The sequence below is a fragment of the Aquarana catesbeiana genome, linkage group LG08 (assembly GCF_042186555.1).
Source record: "Aquarana catesbeiana isolate 2022-GZ linkage group LG08, ASM4218655v1, whole genome shotgun sequence".
NCBI classification, from domain to species: domain Eukaryota; kingdom Metazoa; phylum Chordata; class Amphibia; order Anura; family Ranidae; genus Aquarana; species Aquarana catesbeiana.
Genome location: NC_133331.1, coordinates 224513927 through 224530989, shown reverse-complemented (window position 1 = coordinate 224530989; position 17063 = coordinate 224513927). Strand labels below are relative to the sequence as shown.

Sequence of the window (17063 nt, the reverse complement as noted above, 5' to 3'; positions counted from 1 at the left end):
AGCAGCAACACCTTATTTTCTGGCAGTGCCCGGGCCATCCCGACAGCAAACTCTGGATCCACCCCTGACAGATCAACGCACAAGGCAGCTATAATGGAGGGAGCGATTCCAAAAATAATTAAATTTGGATTTAAGGGTTATGTTTTAGATGTTGGTGAAAAGAAGAGAACGGCGATATGCAAGGTCTGCAACTCAAAAATAAGAGACACGTCCACCACAACATCCAACTTCATCCGTCACTACAAAACCCACAAAGAAAAGTAGGTACAGTAACGTCACGTGTATATATATATATATATATATATATATGCAAATTAGGCTTACATCCCACTTTAGGTGGGAGCAGAGTCTATTGTTGTTCAAATCAATAAATCACATAGCTAACTTTTTTTTCTATCTCTCTTCTGTTTACTCTATAGATATGAAGAGTACATCCATACCAAAGGGACTTTTGATGATACCCAGCCTCAAATCTCACAATTCATCGCACAGGGGACTGTGCAGCTATACCACTGCAACCACCAGCAGCAAAAGGCAATTACAAACTCAATCCTGTCAGACCTCATTCTAAACTGCAACATGCCACTGTCCATCATTGAACATCAAAGCTTTCGTCGCTTTTTGTCAATAGTAGACAACAAGTACTCTCCAGTAAGTAGAAGAACAATTACTGGCAAGCTTGACAATCTGGTGGCAGATAGGAAAATGAAGCTGAAAAATGAACTCGAAGTGGTAGATCATCTGTCAGTGACTGTAGATATATGGTCAGACCGCAGGATGAGAGGCTTTCTTGGAGTCACAGTGCACTGGATCAACATTGAGGATGACCGTCTTCAGTTAAAATCACAGTTGCTTGCTTGAAACCGCTTCAAAGGTCCCCATACAGGGGAAAGAATTTGTGAGGAATTTGAGCATATATGTGAAGAGTACAAGATTAAAAAAAAGGTAGACCACATCATCTGTGACAACGCCGCAAACATGAAAAAAGCATTCACTACATGTTTTCCAGGACAGCTAGATGAAGACGATGACCTTGATGATTCAGACATTTGGAATGACCTGTCAGTGGAAGAACAGGAGATGTTTGACAATTATTTGAGTGCAAAAACCCAGACTAGACTTCAATGTTTTGCACACACGCTTCAATTGGTAATAGGTGATGGACTTAAAGAGACTAAATTAGTCAATGCAGCTCTCGCCAAAGCTTCCAGGTTGAGCTCCTTGTTACACACAAGCACCTCTTTCAAGGAAAAATTTGAGGAGGAGTTTGGACAGCGTGGAATCCCTGCCTCTGTTACCACACGCTGGAATTCCACACTGAGGCAATTGAAATCAGTGGTCAGCTGTGACCAGCTGAAACTGACTAGAATGCTTGAAGATGGGGGACACAAAGAGACTGTATTCACAGCTAGAGAGTGGAATCAGATTAAGGAACTCGTGGATGTCCTTCAACCTTTTGGAGAAGCCACAGACCTCTCACAGGGAGAAAAACTTGTGACAATAAGTGCTGTTGTACCCTGTATCCTTTCTCTGAATCACCACTTGGAAAATCATAAAGAGAGCGTGCGCTACCTTGGTGGCTTGATCCGTAGCCTGCAAGAATCACTCCAAAGACGATTCGAAGGGATCTTTGTCAATGTGAGGATGGCAGATGAACAGAATGATGTAGCAACCTTACCCTTCTCTGACCCTCTATACCTAAAAGCTGCTCTGCTGGATCCTTCATTTGGCACCATGTGGTTGACCCATGATGTTTTGGCTACCGAAAATGTCAAGGAGGCTGTGTCTGCGATGATAAAAAGTATGTTATGTTTTTGGTAATAACCCGTTTGCAGTAATAACACCTGAGTGCATTGAGTCACTGTTTTATGCTTGTGTTTCTCAGACTTGATTCTCAAAGAGGACTGCAAGCCCACCCCAACAACCACCGATGAAGACGAGCAAATGCCAGTGGCAGAGTCAGAGAGTCAATCTGGGCTGTTCACAGCATACCGCAAAAAACAGAAGAGAGATTCATGTTCCAGTCCCCAAATACAGCTGAACCAGTATTTAGACATTTGTGATGGACAGAGCTGCCTTCAGTTTTGGGCCATGAACAGGCACATGCTCCCCTCTTTGTTCAGGGTAGCGGTAAGAGTAATGTCAGTCCCTGCATCAAGCGCACCTGTTGAACGTGTGTTTAGCCATGGTGGGGTGATAATGCGACCCCATCGCTCACAACTGAGCGAGAAAGTACTTTCAAATTTAATTTTTTGCAAATGCAATGCATGTTAGGTGGCTATTCTGAGAATAGCCACTTAACATGCATTGCATTTGCAAAAAATAGTATTCTGAGAAGTGAGAATACTATTTTTTGCAAATGCAATGCATTTTAAGTGGCTATTCTAATAACTAAGAAAAAAGGAATAGAAGTAGATAGGCGCTGTTTCCAAGCCTGGTGAATTCAAATGTGTTATTCCCTTAGTGGGAGGGCAGTATGGAGTGGGAAAGATTGTAAAGATATTGCCTATAGTATAGCGAATGTTTATCCCGTGGAATTACTATAAAGGTCCTGGATGTGCATAAGTCAAGTTGGTTGTCTGACTTAATAAAGTGCAGTGTGTGCTCTAAAAAAGATATAACTTAATCCGTATAAATATAATATATCCATATATAAATGAACCCTATTTTTAAATTAAAAATATTTGTGCAAAATTATGTGATCCATAACGTAATCGATAATGTACATATGTAGTGAACAAACAAATATATTTAATCAAGTGCTTTCAGTGCTGCTACAAAAAAAAACCCTGGATTCTGATGGATATTCCAATGAGTAAACCTTTCAGTGCGTGCCTTAATCCGTGTTCTAATAGTGATTAATTGCACTCACCAGATCCTAGCAGCACTGAAAGCACTTGATTATATTTATTTGTTTGTTCACTTCATATGTACATTATCGATTTACGTTATGGATCACATAATTTTGCACAAATATTTTTAATTTAAAAATAGGGTTTGTTTATATATGGATATATTATATTCATACGGATTAAGTTATATCTTTTTTAGAGCACACACTGCACTTTATTAAGTCAGACAACCAACTTGACTTATGCACATCCAGGACCTTTATAAACACATTTGAATTCACCAGGCTTGGAAACAGCGCTATCTACTTCTATTCCTTTTTTCTTATATCTTACTCCACCTAGTGGAAGTAATCAGTAGTGGCAGCAGTTCCAACAACATTCTTTAATTTTTAAATTTTTATTCCATTGCATGCATCCCATTGCGCGGGTGTTTCTCCCTCTTTTTTCTATTCTAATAACTAAGCTCAAAGTTTGAACTTGACACAATGCCAAATTGCCAATATCTGGACACTTGAAGAATGGTGATGGGAATACTATTATTCTCATCACCATTCAAGTGTCCAGATAATAGGATTTTTTAAAACAGCTTACCTGTAAAATCCTTTTCTTTCGAAGGACATCACGGGACACAGAGCCACAGTAATTACTGATGGGTTATATAGGTATCACTGGTGATTGGACACTGGCACACCCTATCAGGAAGTTCAACCCCCTATATAATCCCTCCCCCTTGCAGGGATACCTCAGTTTTGTAGCCAAGCAATATAGTGTATTAGAAGAGGGGCGGGACCTCTGTGTCCCGTGATGTCCTTCAAAAGAAAAGGATTTTACAGGTAAGCTGTTTTAAAAAATCCTATTTTCTTTCTCGAACATCACGGGACACAGAGCCACAGTAATTACTGATGGGATGTCCCAGAGCAATGCTACCTGAGGGGGGGGAACCACGACCAAGTAGGGTGCAATCAGACCTGAGGACCCTGTACTGCTGCCTGCAGCACACTACGCCCAAAGGTGATATCCTCATGCCTTCTCACATCCACCTGATAGAATCTGGTGAATGTATGAACTGAAGACCAGGTTGCGGCCTTGCAGATTTGAGCCATAGGAGGCCTGGTGATGCACTGCCCAAGAAGCACCAATAGCCCTTGTGGAATGTGCCCTGATCTGAAACGGAGGAATCTTCTGTTTCAAACCGTAAGCTTGAATGATCAACTGTCGAATCCATTTAGAAATGGTAGCTTTTGACGCTGCCTGTCCTCTATTGGGACCCTCTGGCAGCACAAACAAAACATCCGTCTTGCGGATCTGAGTAGTTGCCCCTAGATAGGCCTTAACTGCTCTTACTACATCCAACGAATGTAGAGATCTCTCTTCCGGAGAACAGGGATCTGGAAAAAAGGAAGGTAGAACAATGTCTTGGTTTAAATGAAAATCAGAAACCACCTTCGGTAAAAAACTAGGATGAGGGCGTAGTACCACTCTATCCTTGTGTATAATCAAATAAGGCTCCTTACAGGAAAGAGCTGCTAATTCTGATACTCTTCTAGCAGAAGAGATGGCCACCAGAAAAATTTATTTCCTTGTCAACAAGACCAAAGGAATCTGACTTATTGGTTCAAAAGGCTGTTTCTGTAACACAGCCAGGACCAAATTCAAGTCCCAGGGGTTTAGGGGCGCTTTAACCGGAGGATTAAGACGCATCACCCCCTGCATAAAGTTTCGGACCAAAGAATGCGAAGCAAGTGGCCGCTGAAATAATACTGATAAAGCAGAAACCTGGCCCTTGATGGTACTCAAGGCCAGCTTCATCTCTAATCCCATCTGTAGAAAATCAAGGATTCTACCTATGACATATTTCCTGGGATGCCAACCTCTGGATTCACACCAGGTTATATAAGCCTTCCAGACTCTATGATAAATCATCCTGGAAGCTGGCTTCCTTGCATTAATCAAGGTAGATATGACAGGACCTGAGAGCCCACGACTCTTCAGAACGTGGGTCTCAATAGCCAAACCGTCAAATTTAGCGTTTGTAAGGCAGGATGGAACACTGGACCTTGAGATAACAGGTCTGGGCGTACCGGTAGGGTCCACGGGGAACCCACCGTCATCCTTACTATTTCTGCATACCAAGTCCTTCTGGGCCAAGCGGGGGCCACCAGAAGTACCGACTTCCTTTCCTGCCTGATCCTGCGAAGGAGTCGAGGTAGTAGCAGAATAGGCGGGAATGCGTAAATCAGTGAGAACCGATGCCACGGAATCACCAACGCATCCGTCCCGCATGCAAGAGGATCTTTTGTCCTTGCCACAAATCTGTCTATCTTTTTGTTGAATCGGGATGCAAAGAGATCTACATCTGGAACTCCCCCATCTTTGGCATATGGCCCAAAAGACGTCGGGATGCAGAGACCATTCCCCTGGAAGTAACTGCTGGCGACTTAGATAGTCCGCCTGCCAATTCTCTATTCCCGGGATGAAAACTGCCGATATGCATGGCACATGCATCTCTGCCCAGACTAAGATCTGGTTCACCTCTTTTTGAGCAGCTCGGCTCCGGGTGCCTCCCTGATGATTGACATAAGCCACTGCTGTGGCATTGTCGGACTGGATCCTGACCGGACAACCCTGTAGCCTGATAGTCCAGGCTTTTAGAGCTAGATGTATCGCCTGGATCTCCAGAATGTTGATGGGTAAGGTCCTCTCTGTCTTGGACCATACCCCTTGGACCGCAGCCTGTTCCAGAACTGCTCCCCAACCTGACAGACTGGCATCTGTTGTTACCACCGTCTAGGTAACCGGTAGAAAGGATTTCCCCTTCTGCAGGTTTTCGGGTATGAGCCACCAATTGAGGCTCTGACGCACCGCATGCAACAGGTGCATCGGAAAGTCTAATGCCTGAACCTTCTTGTTCCAGGTCGACAGAATACTGTGTTGCAGCATTCTTGAGTGAAACTGAGCATAGGGAACTGCTTCGAATGAAGACACCATCTTCCCTAGTAGCCTCATACAAAGGCGGACTGAGGGACCCTTCTTGGTCCTTACTGTCAGAATCAGCTCTCTCAAAGCAGTGATCTTTGCCTGGGGTAGAAATATTTTCTCCTGGCTTGTATCTATAATCAGACCTAAATACTCCAGTCTTCTTACTGGTTTTAGGAAAGACTTTTCTAAGTTGAGGATCCAACCCAGGTGTTCTAGATACCTGACCGTGGTCCTCAAGTTTCCATTCAAAGAGGCTACCGACCGGTCTATCAAGAGCAGGTCGTCTAGGTATGCTATGACAGCTATACCCTGAGCCCTTAATCTGGCCAGAGGAGGAGCCAAGATCTTTGTGAACACTCGAGGTGCAGTGGCTATCCCGAAAGGCAGAGCCACAAACTGGAAATGGCGCCCTCCTACCTCGAAGCGCAGAAACTTCTGATGAGCAGGAAAAATGGGCACATGCAGATATACATCTCTTATGTCTAGCGATGCCAGAAATTCTCCTCCCTGCAGGGTGGGAACTACTATTCGAATTGATTCCATGCGGAAGGATTGAATCCTTAGGAATCGGTTCAGATCCCTTAAGTCCAAAATGGGCCTGACATCCCCATTTGGCTTTTGGACCGTAAAAAGGTTGGAATAGAAGCCCAATCCCTGGTCCTTTGCGGGAACTATCATAATGACCTCCTGCGACAAAAGTCGCTCTAACGCTAGAAGGAGCGACTGCTTCTTCTCTGGGTCTCTGGGAACATTTGATCTGAGGAACCGAGGAGAAGGGAATTCCTGAAACTCCAGCTTGTACCCTAAGGTTACCGTGGAGACTACCCATCTGTCCTGGAAGTCCTCGTGCCAGAGCTCTGAGAACTGTCGCAGTCTTCCCCCCACTCGAGTGAGCGGGGGCGCCCCCTCATGCAGAGGTCTTAGTGTTTTGCCTAGTAGGCTTCTTTCCCCAGGACTTCTTTTGTCCCTGGGGTTGACTCTCGTCTCTGGACCCCGATGAAGGCGGCCATCGAGACTGCCTGGAGGCTGAAGCCCCCGGCGCTGGGGAAAGAGTCCGTTTGAAAGAGGGACGCTTACTCTTCTTCTTGACAGGTAAGAGAGTGCTTTTCCCACAAGAGATTCTCTTGATATAGTTATCCAAGTCCTCTCCAAACAACCTTGCACCACGAAATGGAAACCCAGCCAGTAGCTTCTTACATGGTGCTTCGGCTGACCAATTTTTCAACCATAGGATTCTACGTATATGCACCAACCCCAGTGAAAGACGGGAGGTTTGCATTATAGAATCTCTAATGGCGTCAACCACAAAGCATAAGGCCGCTGGAAGGTTAGCAAACCCCTGGGCCTGCTGTTCAGGTAATACTTTGATGACCTGCTTAACATGGTCTCTTAAGTATTGACAGACTCCAATCGCTGCTACTGCAGGTTGGGCCACTGATCCTGCTAAGGAGAAAACATCCTTCAATAGGGATTCCATTCTTTTATCTACAGGATCCCTGAGCATCTGAGCATTGTCTACAGGACAAGTCAGGCTATTATTTACGGAGGAAATGGCGGCATCAATAGCCGGTATTCCCCACATTTTCATAAACTTTTCTTCCATCGGATAAAGTGTTGATAACTTTCTCGGAGGAAAAAAACGTTTGTCTGGGTGATCCCACTCAGAATAAATAAGTTTTTCAAGTAAAGTATGAACAGGAAAAGCATGTGCTGCTTGGAAAGGTTTCAGTGACCCCAAAGCAGAAGAGGATTCTTTAGCAGTTTCAGGTATGGGCAACTTAAATGTGGAGCGGACCAATCCAGTGAGGATCTGCACTAAGACTTTCTCCTCTTGGGAAGTCGCAGAGGGTCCCTCTCCACCTGAATCCTCCGAAGAGGAATCATCCATCCCATCCCGATCCTCTGAAAGGGATTCATCTCCTTTATCCCAGAGCTCCTCTGTCTGAGGGTCTTGGGGAACAGAGGAAAGCCTAGTGCGTTTTCTTCCACTGAGTGAAGACGTAATCACGGCCATTAATCTTTACTCTAGACCATTAATGGTTGAGGAAAAAACCTCTTGTGTAATATATACAGGGGCTGAAGTGCCAGAAGCAGGTGTAGCCCCTGACCCCGATGGCTCTCCCTGGCTAGCCGTCCCTGGCCCATCTTTAGGGGGGGAGGATGCTGCCGACAGGGGGCCCTCAGAACCTGAACGAGATCCCCTAGTGTCTCTGGTACCTGGGGTGCTTGAACCTCTTCTACCCATAGTGCAAAGCAACAAGGTGTGAGGTATACAAATGAACACTGCCCGCTGAGCGATGTAGTCTGGCTAAAAGCCTTGCTACCCAATGCTCAGTCTGGTGTTACTTCAGTAAATGCTGCCTAGGAGAATGCCTGTGTCCCACCTTACATGCGACCGTCAGCTCTGTGTCTCTCAGAAGGCTGAGTGCACCTGTACAGAGTGCCTCTAATACCCTGCAGCTGTCCTGAGTGGGAGTCTAAGCACCTGTGTTGACGTCCCGCCCCCTCCTCTACTGCCCCCCCCCCCTCGAGTTTTGAAAAAAACGAGCGCTTCCCGCGCTGCCGACTCTCCTGTCATGCTTCCGGAGAAAGGCTGGGGATGGGGGGGGGGAGGGAGGGAGGCTGGTAACAAGATCTGCCTGAACGGCTATCTTGAGAGATGGTGGCCATTAGGCCGCAGAGCCCGGGTGGTATAACCACTTTCTAGACCCCTGTGGCCCCTCTCTAGCCTGGGGGGGGAACATTCAAACATGAGAAATCCCCCCTTTCCACCTTACCTGTTTGCAGCCTGCTTGATACGCTGGGACATAAACAGCGATTACAACACCTGAGACAGAGTCAGCATGTGTAGGTTTTAACTCTTGGCAGCCCCCGGTGGTCACAATAGGCATAGCATGCATTTACCTTAAAGGAGAAAAGCCACTAGAACTCAAAAATTCTGTGGAATCTCCTCTTACCTTATCCAGCCGCAGGGTGCTGTTTACACAGACCCAATCTTTACCTCTCACGGTGGGCTCCATTTGAAAAAACCGTCAGAGACTGGGGCCCCCATCAGTAGGGGGATCCAACAGTTCTGGGACCGTAAAGCACCTCGCCAGAAATTAGGAAGTTTAAAGCCATTTTCTGATCTGCGGGGTCCAGCTCTCTAAAAAGAGAAGCATTACGGGTAAAACCTCGTTTCTTCGGACACGAGGCCCGGGTACCATTCAATTCGGCCATGAAAAGACACTTTGAATGGATCCGGTTCGCCTGGCTTGCCCCAGTATAGGATCTTAGGATATTCCCTTTGGAGCTCAGCACAGGACATCTTTACACGTCCATCACCTAAGACACTGGCGTAAAAACTGAGGTATCCCTGCAAGGGGGAGGGATTATATAGGGGGTTGAACTTCCTGATAGGGTGTGCCAGTGTCCAATCACCAGTGATACCTATATAACCCATCAGTAATTACTGTGGCTCTGTGTCCCGTGATGTTCGAGAAAGAAATTGGCATTGTGTCAAGTTCAAACTTTGAGCTTAGTTATTTTCCCCCTCAGCAAGGACTACATTTTTTTCAGGCTTGTTGGCCATTTAATTGCTGAGTGTTCTGCTCCTTGTCTGCTGTTTGGGCATTCAAAGTGTTTCTTTAATATGCCAAGAATAAAGCACTAAGCAGTTTTGTTAATGTTGAAAATAAAACAAAACCTTTCCTGAAAACTGACTTTTAACTCATTTAAAGGATGGAAATGGGGTAGATCAGTATTTTGACTCAATTTGTGACTTGACCAAAATAAATGACTTGACTTGACTTGCTTGCCTTCTAGCAGGGACTCAACTTGGCTTGCTTGCTTTTCGCCACAGTGACTTGGGACTTGCTTATGACTTGAAGGTTAAGACTTGAGACTTGCTTGTGACTTGCACATGTGTGACTTACCCCCATGTCTGCTTTGTAGGACTGAGCTATCAAAATGACAGCTCAATCCTGTAGATTAGTGGTATCCCTCCATGCTCATGGGCAGAAACAAATGCATATGCAAGTCACGCAAGCATATGTAAACGGTGTTCACGCCAAACATGTGAGGTATTGCCATGAACGTTAGTGCGAGACTTCCTCTGTAAGCAGGTAACCGGTAAAAAAATGTTAAAAGCGTCGCCTATGGAGATTTTTATGTATCATAGCTTATCGTCATTCCACAAGCGTGTGACATGTTAGGTATCTGTTAACTCGGCGTAACATCATCTTTTATATTTTACCAAAAGTTATATATTGTTTTTTTGTATTAAAATTCATTAACCGCTTGCCAACCAGCCACTGCAGTTATATTGCGCCAAGCTAGCTCAGCTGCGTGAATCACCGTAGCTGTACGTCAATTTGTGCACTAGCTTTTGTGGGCGGGCGCATGTCGATTGGCCAGTGAGGGAGCCAATCAGTGGGTCCTGCAGACTCAATGTCGGGGATATGCTGAAGTAAACAAGACAGATCTCTGTTCTGACAGGATTACACTAAGTTATTGTCTTTCTGCTATGCAGGAAGACGGATCTCCGTGTTATCCCAGGCAGCCCATTCCCCATACAGCTAGTAAACACACCCAGGGAACACAGTTAACCCCTTCCCTGCCAGTATCATTAGTACAATTTTAGTGCATATTTTTAGCACCGATTACTGTAATAATGTCGCTGGTTCCCAAAAAAAGTTTAAAAAAATGTCAGGTGTCCGATCTGATTGCCGCAATGTTGCAGTCCTCCTAAAAAAACAAAAAAAAAAAAAAAAACAAAAACAAAAAAAAAAGCCATTACTAGTAAAAAAATTAAAATGCCATAAATCTATCCCTTTGTAGACGCTATAACTTTTGCGGAAACCAATCAATATACTCTTATTGGGGATTTTTGTTTTTTTTACTAAAAATATGTAGCAGAATACATATTGGCTTAAATTGATGAAGAAAATTCAAGTTAGACTTGTCCTGAAAGACTCATGGAAAACAAGTTACCGGTAAGTCTAACTTGAATTTTCCCTTATCGTCTTTCAGGACAGCACTTGAGAGGATAATAGAGACTTACCACCCTAGGGAGGGACCACAGCCTGCAGAACCTTTCTGCCAAAAGCCTGATCCCCTGCTGATAGGATATCCAGTCTGTAATGACGGACAAACATTAAGTAGCTTGACCACGTAGCCGCCTTACAAATCTGATCTGGGGTGGCACCAGCTCTTTCTGCCCATGTAGTGGCCTGGGCTCTCGTTGAATGAGCCCTAATTCCCAGCGGGGAAGATAAACCCATTTGAGAATAGGCTACAGAAATAGCTGTCTTAAGCTATCTAGCCAATGATGCTTTCGATGCTTGTTGGCCTTTTTTGTTTCCAGAAAAAAGAACAAATAATGAATCTGAAACTCTAAACCCTCCCGTTACTTCCAAATAATGTAATAGGATACGTCTTACGTCCAAATTGTGAAACTGCTCTTCCTTTGCACCCAAAGGGTTAGCACAAAAGGTTGGTAGAGTAATCTCCTGAGACCTGTTACTAAAGCTTGCCACTTTTGGCAAAAACCCTGGATCTACTTTAAGGACAACTCTATCAGGAAAAACTGACAAAAAAGGCTCTTTTACTGATAGGGCCTGCAGTTCACTAATCCTTCTTGCTGAAGTAATTGCGACCACAAATATAGTCTTCAAAGTTAAATTCTTTAGGGATATGGCCTGTAAAGGCTCAAATGGTTCTTTTGCCAGAGCTTGCAGAACCACCGAGAGATCCCAATTTGGGAAATGCCTCACAGGGACTGGTCTAGACCTGGAAAGTGCTTTGAAAAATCTCATGATCAGAGTTTCTGAAGATAAGGATCTCTCCAGATAAACTCCCAAGGTGGCCACCTGCACCTTAAGAGTGCTGACCGCCAGATTCTTGTCTGCACCTTTTTGCAAAAACTCCAGCACTGAAACTAAGTCTTTAACCTCCCTATGTTCAGAATGACAGAAAGAAACATAGACTTTCCATACTTTGGCGTAAATATCCCTGGTTACCTTTTTCCTACTAGAAAGCAATGTAGTAGTTAAACGTTCTGAAAAGCCTTTGCTTCTCATTAACTGCTCCTCAGATACCAGGCAGTGAGCTTTAACCTGCCTACATCTGGATGATGCACTGGCCCCTGAATCAACAGATCCTGACTGAGCGGAAGATGCCAACATGGTTTGATTGCCAACTGAAGAATCGTGGAAAACCAAGCTCTCTTTGGCCAATATGGAGTAATCAAAATTATTAATACTCTCTCTCTCAGAATTTTTCTTAACACTAAAGGGATTAACCTGAATGGAGGAAAAGCATACCCTAGGTGAAAATCCCACGGATGTGCCAGAGCATCTATCCCCTGAGAGCAATTGTCTCTCTGAAGGGAGAAAACATTCGGGAGCTGCGTGTTTTGTTTTGAAGCAAACAAGTCTACCTGCGGAAGGCCCCAAGCACTGGTGATTAATGCAAACACCTTCCTGTTCAGACTCCACTCTGATTCCTGAACTTTCTGTCGGCTCAGATAATCCGCTACTTCGTTTAATGTGCCTTTTAGATGGACTGCGGATAGAGATAGTAAGTGGTTCTCTGCCCACTCCAGAATCTCTACTGACAGTAAGTGAAGAGCCCTGCTTCTTGTGCCTCCCTGTTTGTTCTGGTAGGCTATGGTAGTGGCATTGTCCGACAAAATCTGGACATGGCAACCTATGAGGTTTTGAGAGAAGAAAGCTAATGCTAGGGTAACCACTTTCAGCTCTCTCCAATTTGAGGATTTTTGGGCCTCGAACTGGGACCATGTTCCCTGCGCTAAGGCCTGACCCATGTGGGCCCCCCATCCCTGCAAACTGGCGTCTGTTGTGACCACTTTTCCGGTCGGAAAAGACCAAAGAAGACCTCTTTGCAGCACCACCTGACTTTTCCACCACCAAAGTGAATGTTTGACTCTGGTGGGGATCTTTATTTTTGTATCTAAACTCTCTGTCCTGTGGTTCCATGTCCTTAGAAGGAACCTCTGGAGAGCCCTGAAATGCAGCCTTGCCCATTGGATGGCTGGCATGGAAGAGGTTAATGTCCCCAGAGCCGACATAACCTTTCGGACTGAAATCAGTTGATTTGTTTGTAGTGCCGTTATTACCCTTTGAACCTTGATCTTTTTCTCTTCTGGGAGAAAAATCTTTTGCTCCACCGAATCTATCAAGTAACCCAGAAACAGTACTTGCTGAGCTGGGATGAAATTTGATTTTTGAACATTCACTATCCACCCTAGTGACTCCAAATGACTGCGGGCTTTGTTCAAATCCTCCTGCAACTTTTCCCTGGATGGGGCAAAAAAGAGGAGGTCGTCCAGATATGGAATTACCGCAATCCCCTGGAGTCGAAGAGGGGCGAAAGCTTCCCCCATTATCTTCGTAAAAATACGAGGAGCTGACGACAGGCCGAAGGGAAGGGCCCTGAACTGAAGATGTATAATCTCTTTGCCCATATTCACCGCAAACCACAGGAACTTCTGGGACTGAGGTGCTACAGGAATATGAAGATAAGCATCTCTCAGATCGATTGATGCCATAAAACAATCTTTTGTCAGAATGTTCCTGACTGTGAAAATTGAGTCCATACAAAACTTTTTGTATAGGACCGACTTGTTCAGGGGTTTTAGGTTGAGGATAAGACGGAAGTTTCCGGATGAATTTCTTATCAGAAAGATGTGTGAATAGAAACCTTGACCCTGTTCTTCTGGGGATACTGGTATCACTACCCTCTGGTGCCTCCGATCCTTTAAAAGGTTCTTCATGGCCAGAGCCTTTGTTAGATCTCTTGGTAGGTTTGTTACAAAGAATCTTTCTGGCGGGCGATCCGAAAACTCTATCCTGTAACCTTGGGACAGCATGTCCAAAATATATAAACTTTTTGTCATGCTGGCCCAAAGGGGGAGGAAACTTTGAAGCCTTCCCCCCACTGGTACGCACAAGTCATTGCGTTTTACCGGAGGCTGCAGGAGGATGGAAAAGGACATTTCCTTTACCCTTCTGCGATGCCCAATTTTTTCCTTTTCTCCTGGGGTTTGGTTTGTTCTTGAGACCTTTGGGAACGAAAAAAACGTTTAACTGGCTGTTTTTTCTTTTTGATGGGAAAAGATTTCTTTTAATCAGCTGTTCTATCTAGAACCACATCTAAGTCAGGTCCAAAAAGCAAGTCACCCAGGAACGGTATCCCACACAGCTTGTTTTTGGATGCCGCGTCCCCCGGCCAAGTTTTCAACCACAGAGCCCTTCTGGCCGAGTTGGCTAAGGCAGCAGATCTAGCTGTCATTTTAATTGATTCCGCTGATGCATCAGATATAAATGCGACAGCGGCAGACAGAGTCGAGAATGAATCCAAAATTTCTTGTTTTGGTGAGTCTGCTGAGATATGGGCCTTAAGTTGATCTAACCAGAACTCCATATTCCTGGATACCACCGTAGTTGCCATAGCAGGTTTAAGATTTCCCATGATGGATTGCCAAGCCCTTTTTAGTAGCTGGTCCATCCTTTTATCCATGGGATCTCTCAACACCCCCATGTCCTCCAATGCCAAATCTGTTGACCTCGAAACTTGGAAAAACGCGGCATCTAGTTTGGGGTTTTTGTTCCAAACCGCCGCTGGATCTTCATCAAAAGAAAAACGCCTTTTTAAGGCTTTGGGAAAGAAAGGCTTTCTCTCTGGCTCTGTCCACTCTTTCTTAATAGCTTCAGAAATAACAGAGTGTACTGGAAAATTGCGATTTTTGTGTTTGCTAAGCCCTGCATACATTTTATCATGCAGAGATAACGCCTTTCTTTCCTCCTCCAGACCCAGTGTGGTATAGATTGCTTTTAACAGGCCATCTACCTGTTCTAAAGACAATTTAAATTTTGAAGGTAAATTTTCTCCTTCCTCCCCCTCATCAGAATCCTCAGATTGAGAGGGGGAATGTCCCTCTGGGGTAAAAGATGCCTCAGTCTCCACTGCCAGGACTATAAGTGAGCCTTGAGAGGACTGTGAGGTAGTAGGCGGACTCAGGGATGGGTTTGCTAGCGAAGAGCGAAATGATTGGATAGTCGCATCAAGTTCTTTTTTAACAGATGCAATCAAGTCGCTGCAAGCGAAAGAAGCTTCTTCTTTAACTAGCAAATCAATACAGGCTTGACATAACGTCTTCTTCCATCCTTCAGGTAGCTTGGATTTACATGAAGGGCATTTCCTTTTTGCCACTGGATCAGAGCTCTTGGCCTGCCATGAGACAAAAAGAAGAAACCATCCCAGTGAGACAACCTGTCCTTTTCCCAAGGATGCTCACCACAGGTGCACAGTAAGAACTAAACTGCCTTATGTGCCCAGACAGGCCCCTGCCACCGGGGGGGGGGGGGGGGGGGGGGGGAGATAGAGAGAGAGAGACCCCACAGTACAAGGAGGACAGTATACAACTGCCCCTTACCTGGGCCTTGCTGGTGCCTGTCCCACTCGCTGCCGCCATCGATTCCATCAAGGAGCGCTTGCTGTGTTGTGTGGCTAAAACGCCGGTTCCGGACTCCAATAGCGCCAGACCGGAACCGCTAAATAAGCACCAGCCCCATTCCTCCCCTTTCCCTCTGCGATTTCTGGCGGAAATGACGCCGCACGCCTGTTCCGTGGGCGCCACCCCCTTTCCGAATGCCTCACTTCTGGCGGATGGAGCCCCGCTGCCATCCCCAAGATGGCGGCGGTGCAATAAGCAACAGGCGGTGGACCTGAGAAAAAAAACACAGTAAACTGCCACCACCTGTCTTGCCGCCGCCTAGGAGCGATGCCCACGATGGTCAGACTCACCCTGAGCCCAGATGAAGAGGGAGAGGGAGTCCAGCCAGCAGCACTTAACATCAGCTGTGGAATGGGAGGAACAGCTCTCATGAGGTAAAAAGCATTTGGTGAAAAACACAGGAAACCTGAGCTCCCAGGACAGCACCTGAGAGCCCTGACTTCCCCACGAAGTGTTCCCTCCGGAGGAAACACAAACACTGACAATGTGTGGAAAGGAGCCTCCTTTTAAAGTTTGGTGGAAGAGGTGTTTCCTGTTTGCAAGGGGAGGAGTCACTCTCTCAAGTGCTGTCCTGAAAGACGATAAGGGAAATTAGGATTTTTTCCATCATACTTACCTGTAAAATCCTTTTCTTGGAGTACATCATGGGACACCGAGCAACCATAATAATGACTATATGGGTTATATGCCACTTACTGGTGGATGGACACTGGCAGATAGTCAAACAGAAAGTCCACCACTATATAACCCTTCCTACACAGGAAGAACCTCAGTTATGTAGTAAAGCAATGAATATCCCAAAAATGATGGGAGGGAAGTATGTGTCCCGTGTTGTACTCCAAGAAAAGGATTTTACAGGTAATAATGACGGAAAAATCCTAATTTCTTTATCGTACATCACGGGACACAGAGCCCATAATAATGACTGTATGGGATGTCCTAAAGCAACGCCCTTTAGGGGACGGAGACACAATCACTGAAACTGCCACCTGAGAAGGACTCCTCCTGCCGCCCAAAACATACTGTGGCCAAAGCAGTATCCTCCCTGGCTTTGATATCTGGAAAAATTTTGTGAATGTATGAGCAAAAGACCATGTAATGGCCTTAAATCCTGAGCCACTGACACCTGATGGCGGATGGCCCAAGATGCCCCCACACACACCTGGTAGCGAGCGCTTTTACCAAAAAAAAAAGGAGTCCTTGTCCTTTCTAGCCATAGGCTTGAATAATTACCTGGCAAATCCAATGAAAATAGTTAATTTGGATGCCTCCTGCCCATCCCGGGCTCTACTGGCAGCACAAACCAGGATTTCTGACCTGTACCGACAAATCAAGTAATTCTGACCACCAGAACTACCTCCAGAGTATGCAGTGATCCAACTCCTGCCAACTGAGGATCACAAAAGACGACAAGACATTGGTCTGGATTCAAGTGAAATCCAGACACCATACTAGGCAAAAAATGGATGAGGACGCAACATCACCTTAAAGTGGGGTTCCACCCAAAAAAACAAAAATACATGAAAAATCCTAAAAAAAAAAAAAAAAAAAAAAAAACATTTGGATATTTTTTTTTTAACTTACCTCTAAATGCCTGTTGCTAGGGGGTCCCTCGTAGTCTGCCCCTTGCAGTGCCTGGGCTGGTGACATCACTTCCCCTTCAGCACAGGAAGGGCTCCGCTCTGCTCCCTCCCTCCTGTCAATCATCTGGGACC

At 45.3% G+C, this 17063-nt stretch overlaps 2 protein-coding genes across 4 annotated transcripts in view; one reads left to right on the top strand and one right to left on the bottom strand.

Moving 5' to 3' along the window:
- The window catches only part of GHITM (growth hormone inducible transmembrane protein), a 107213-nt gene that overhangs the window by 50486 nt on the left and 39664 nt on the right, over positions 1-17063 (bottom strand). The gene's annotated exons all lie outside the window — the stretch shown is intronic.
- On the top strand, positions 125-2505 carry LOC141106263 (zinc finger BED domain-containing protein 4-like). The gene is made up of 3 exons (XM_073596889.1): positions 125-260; positions 420-1801; positions 1886-2505. Exons 2-3 carry the CDS (start codon positions 979-981, stop codon positions 2272-2274), a joined length of 1212 nt encoding a protein of 403 aa, XP_073452990.1. The 5' UTR covers positions 125-260; positions 420-978; the 3' UTR covers positions 2275-2505.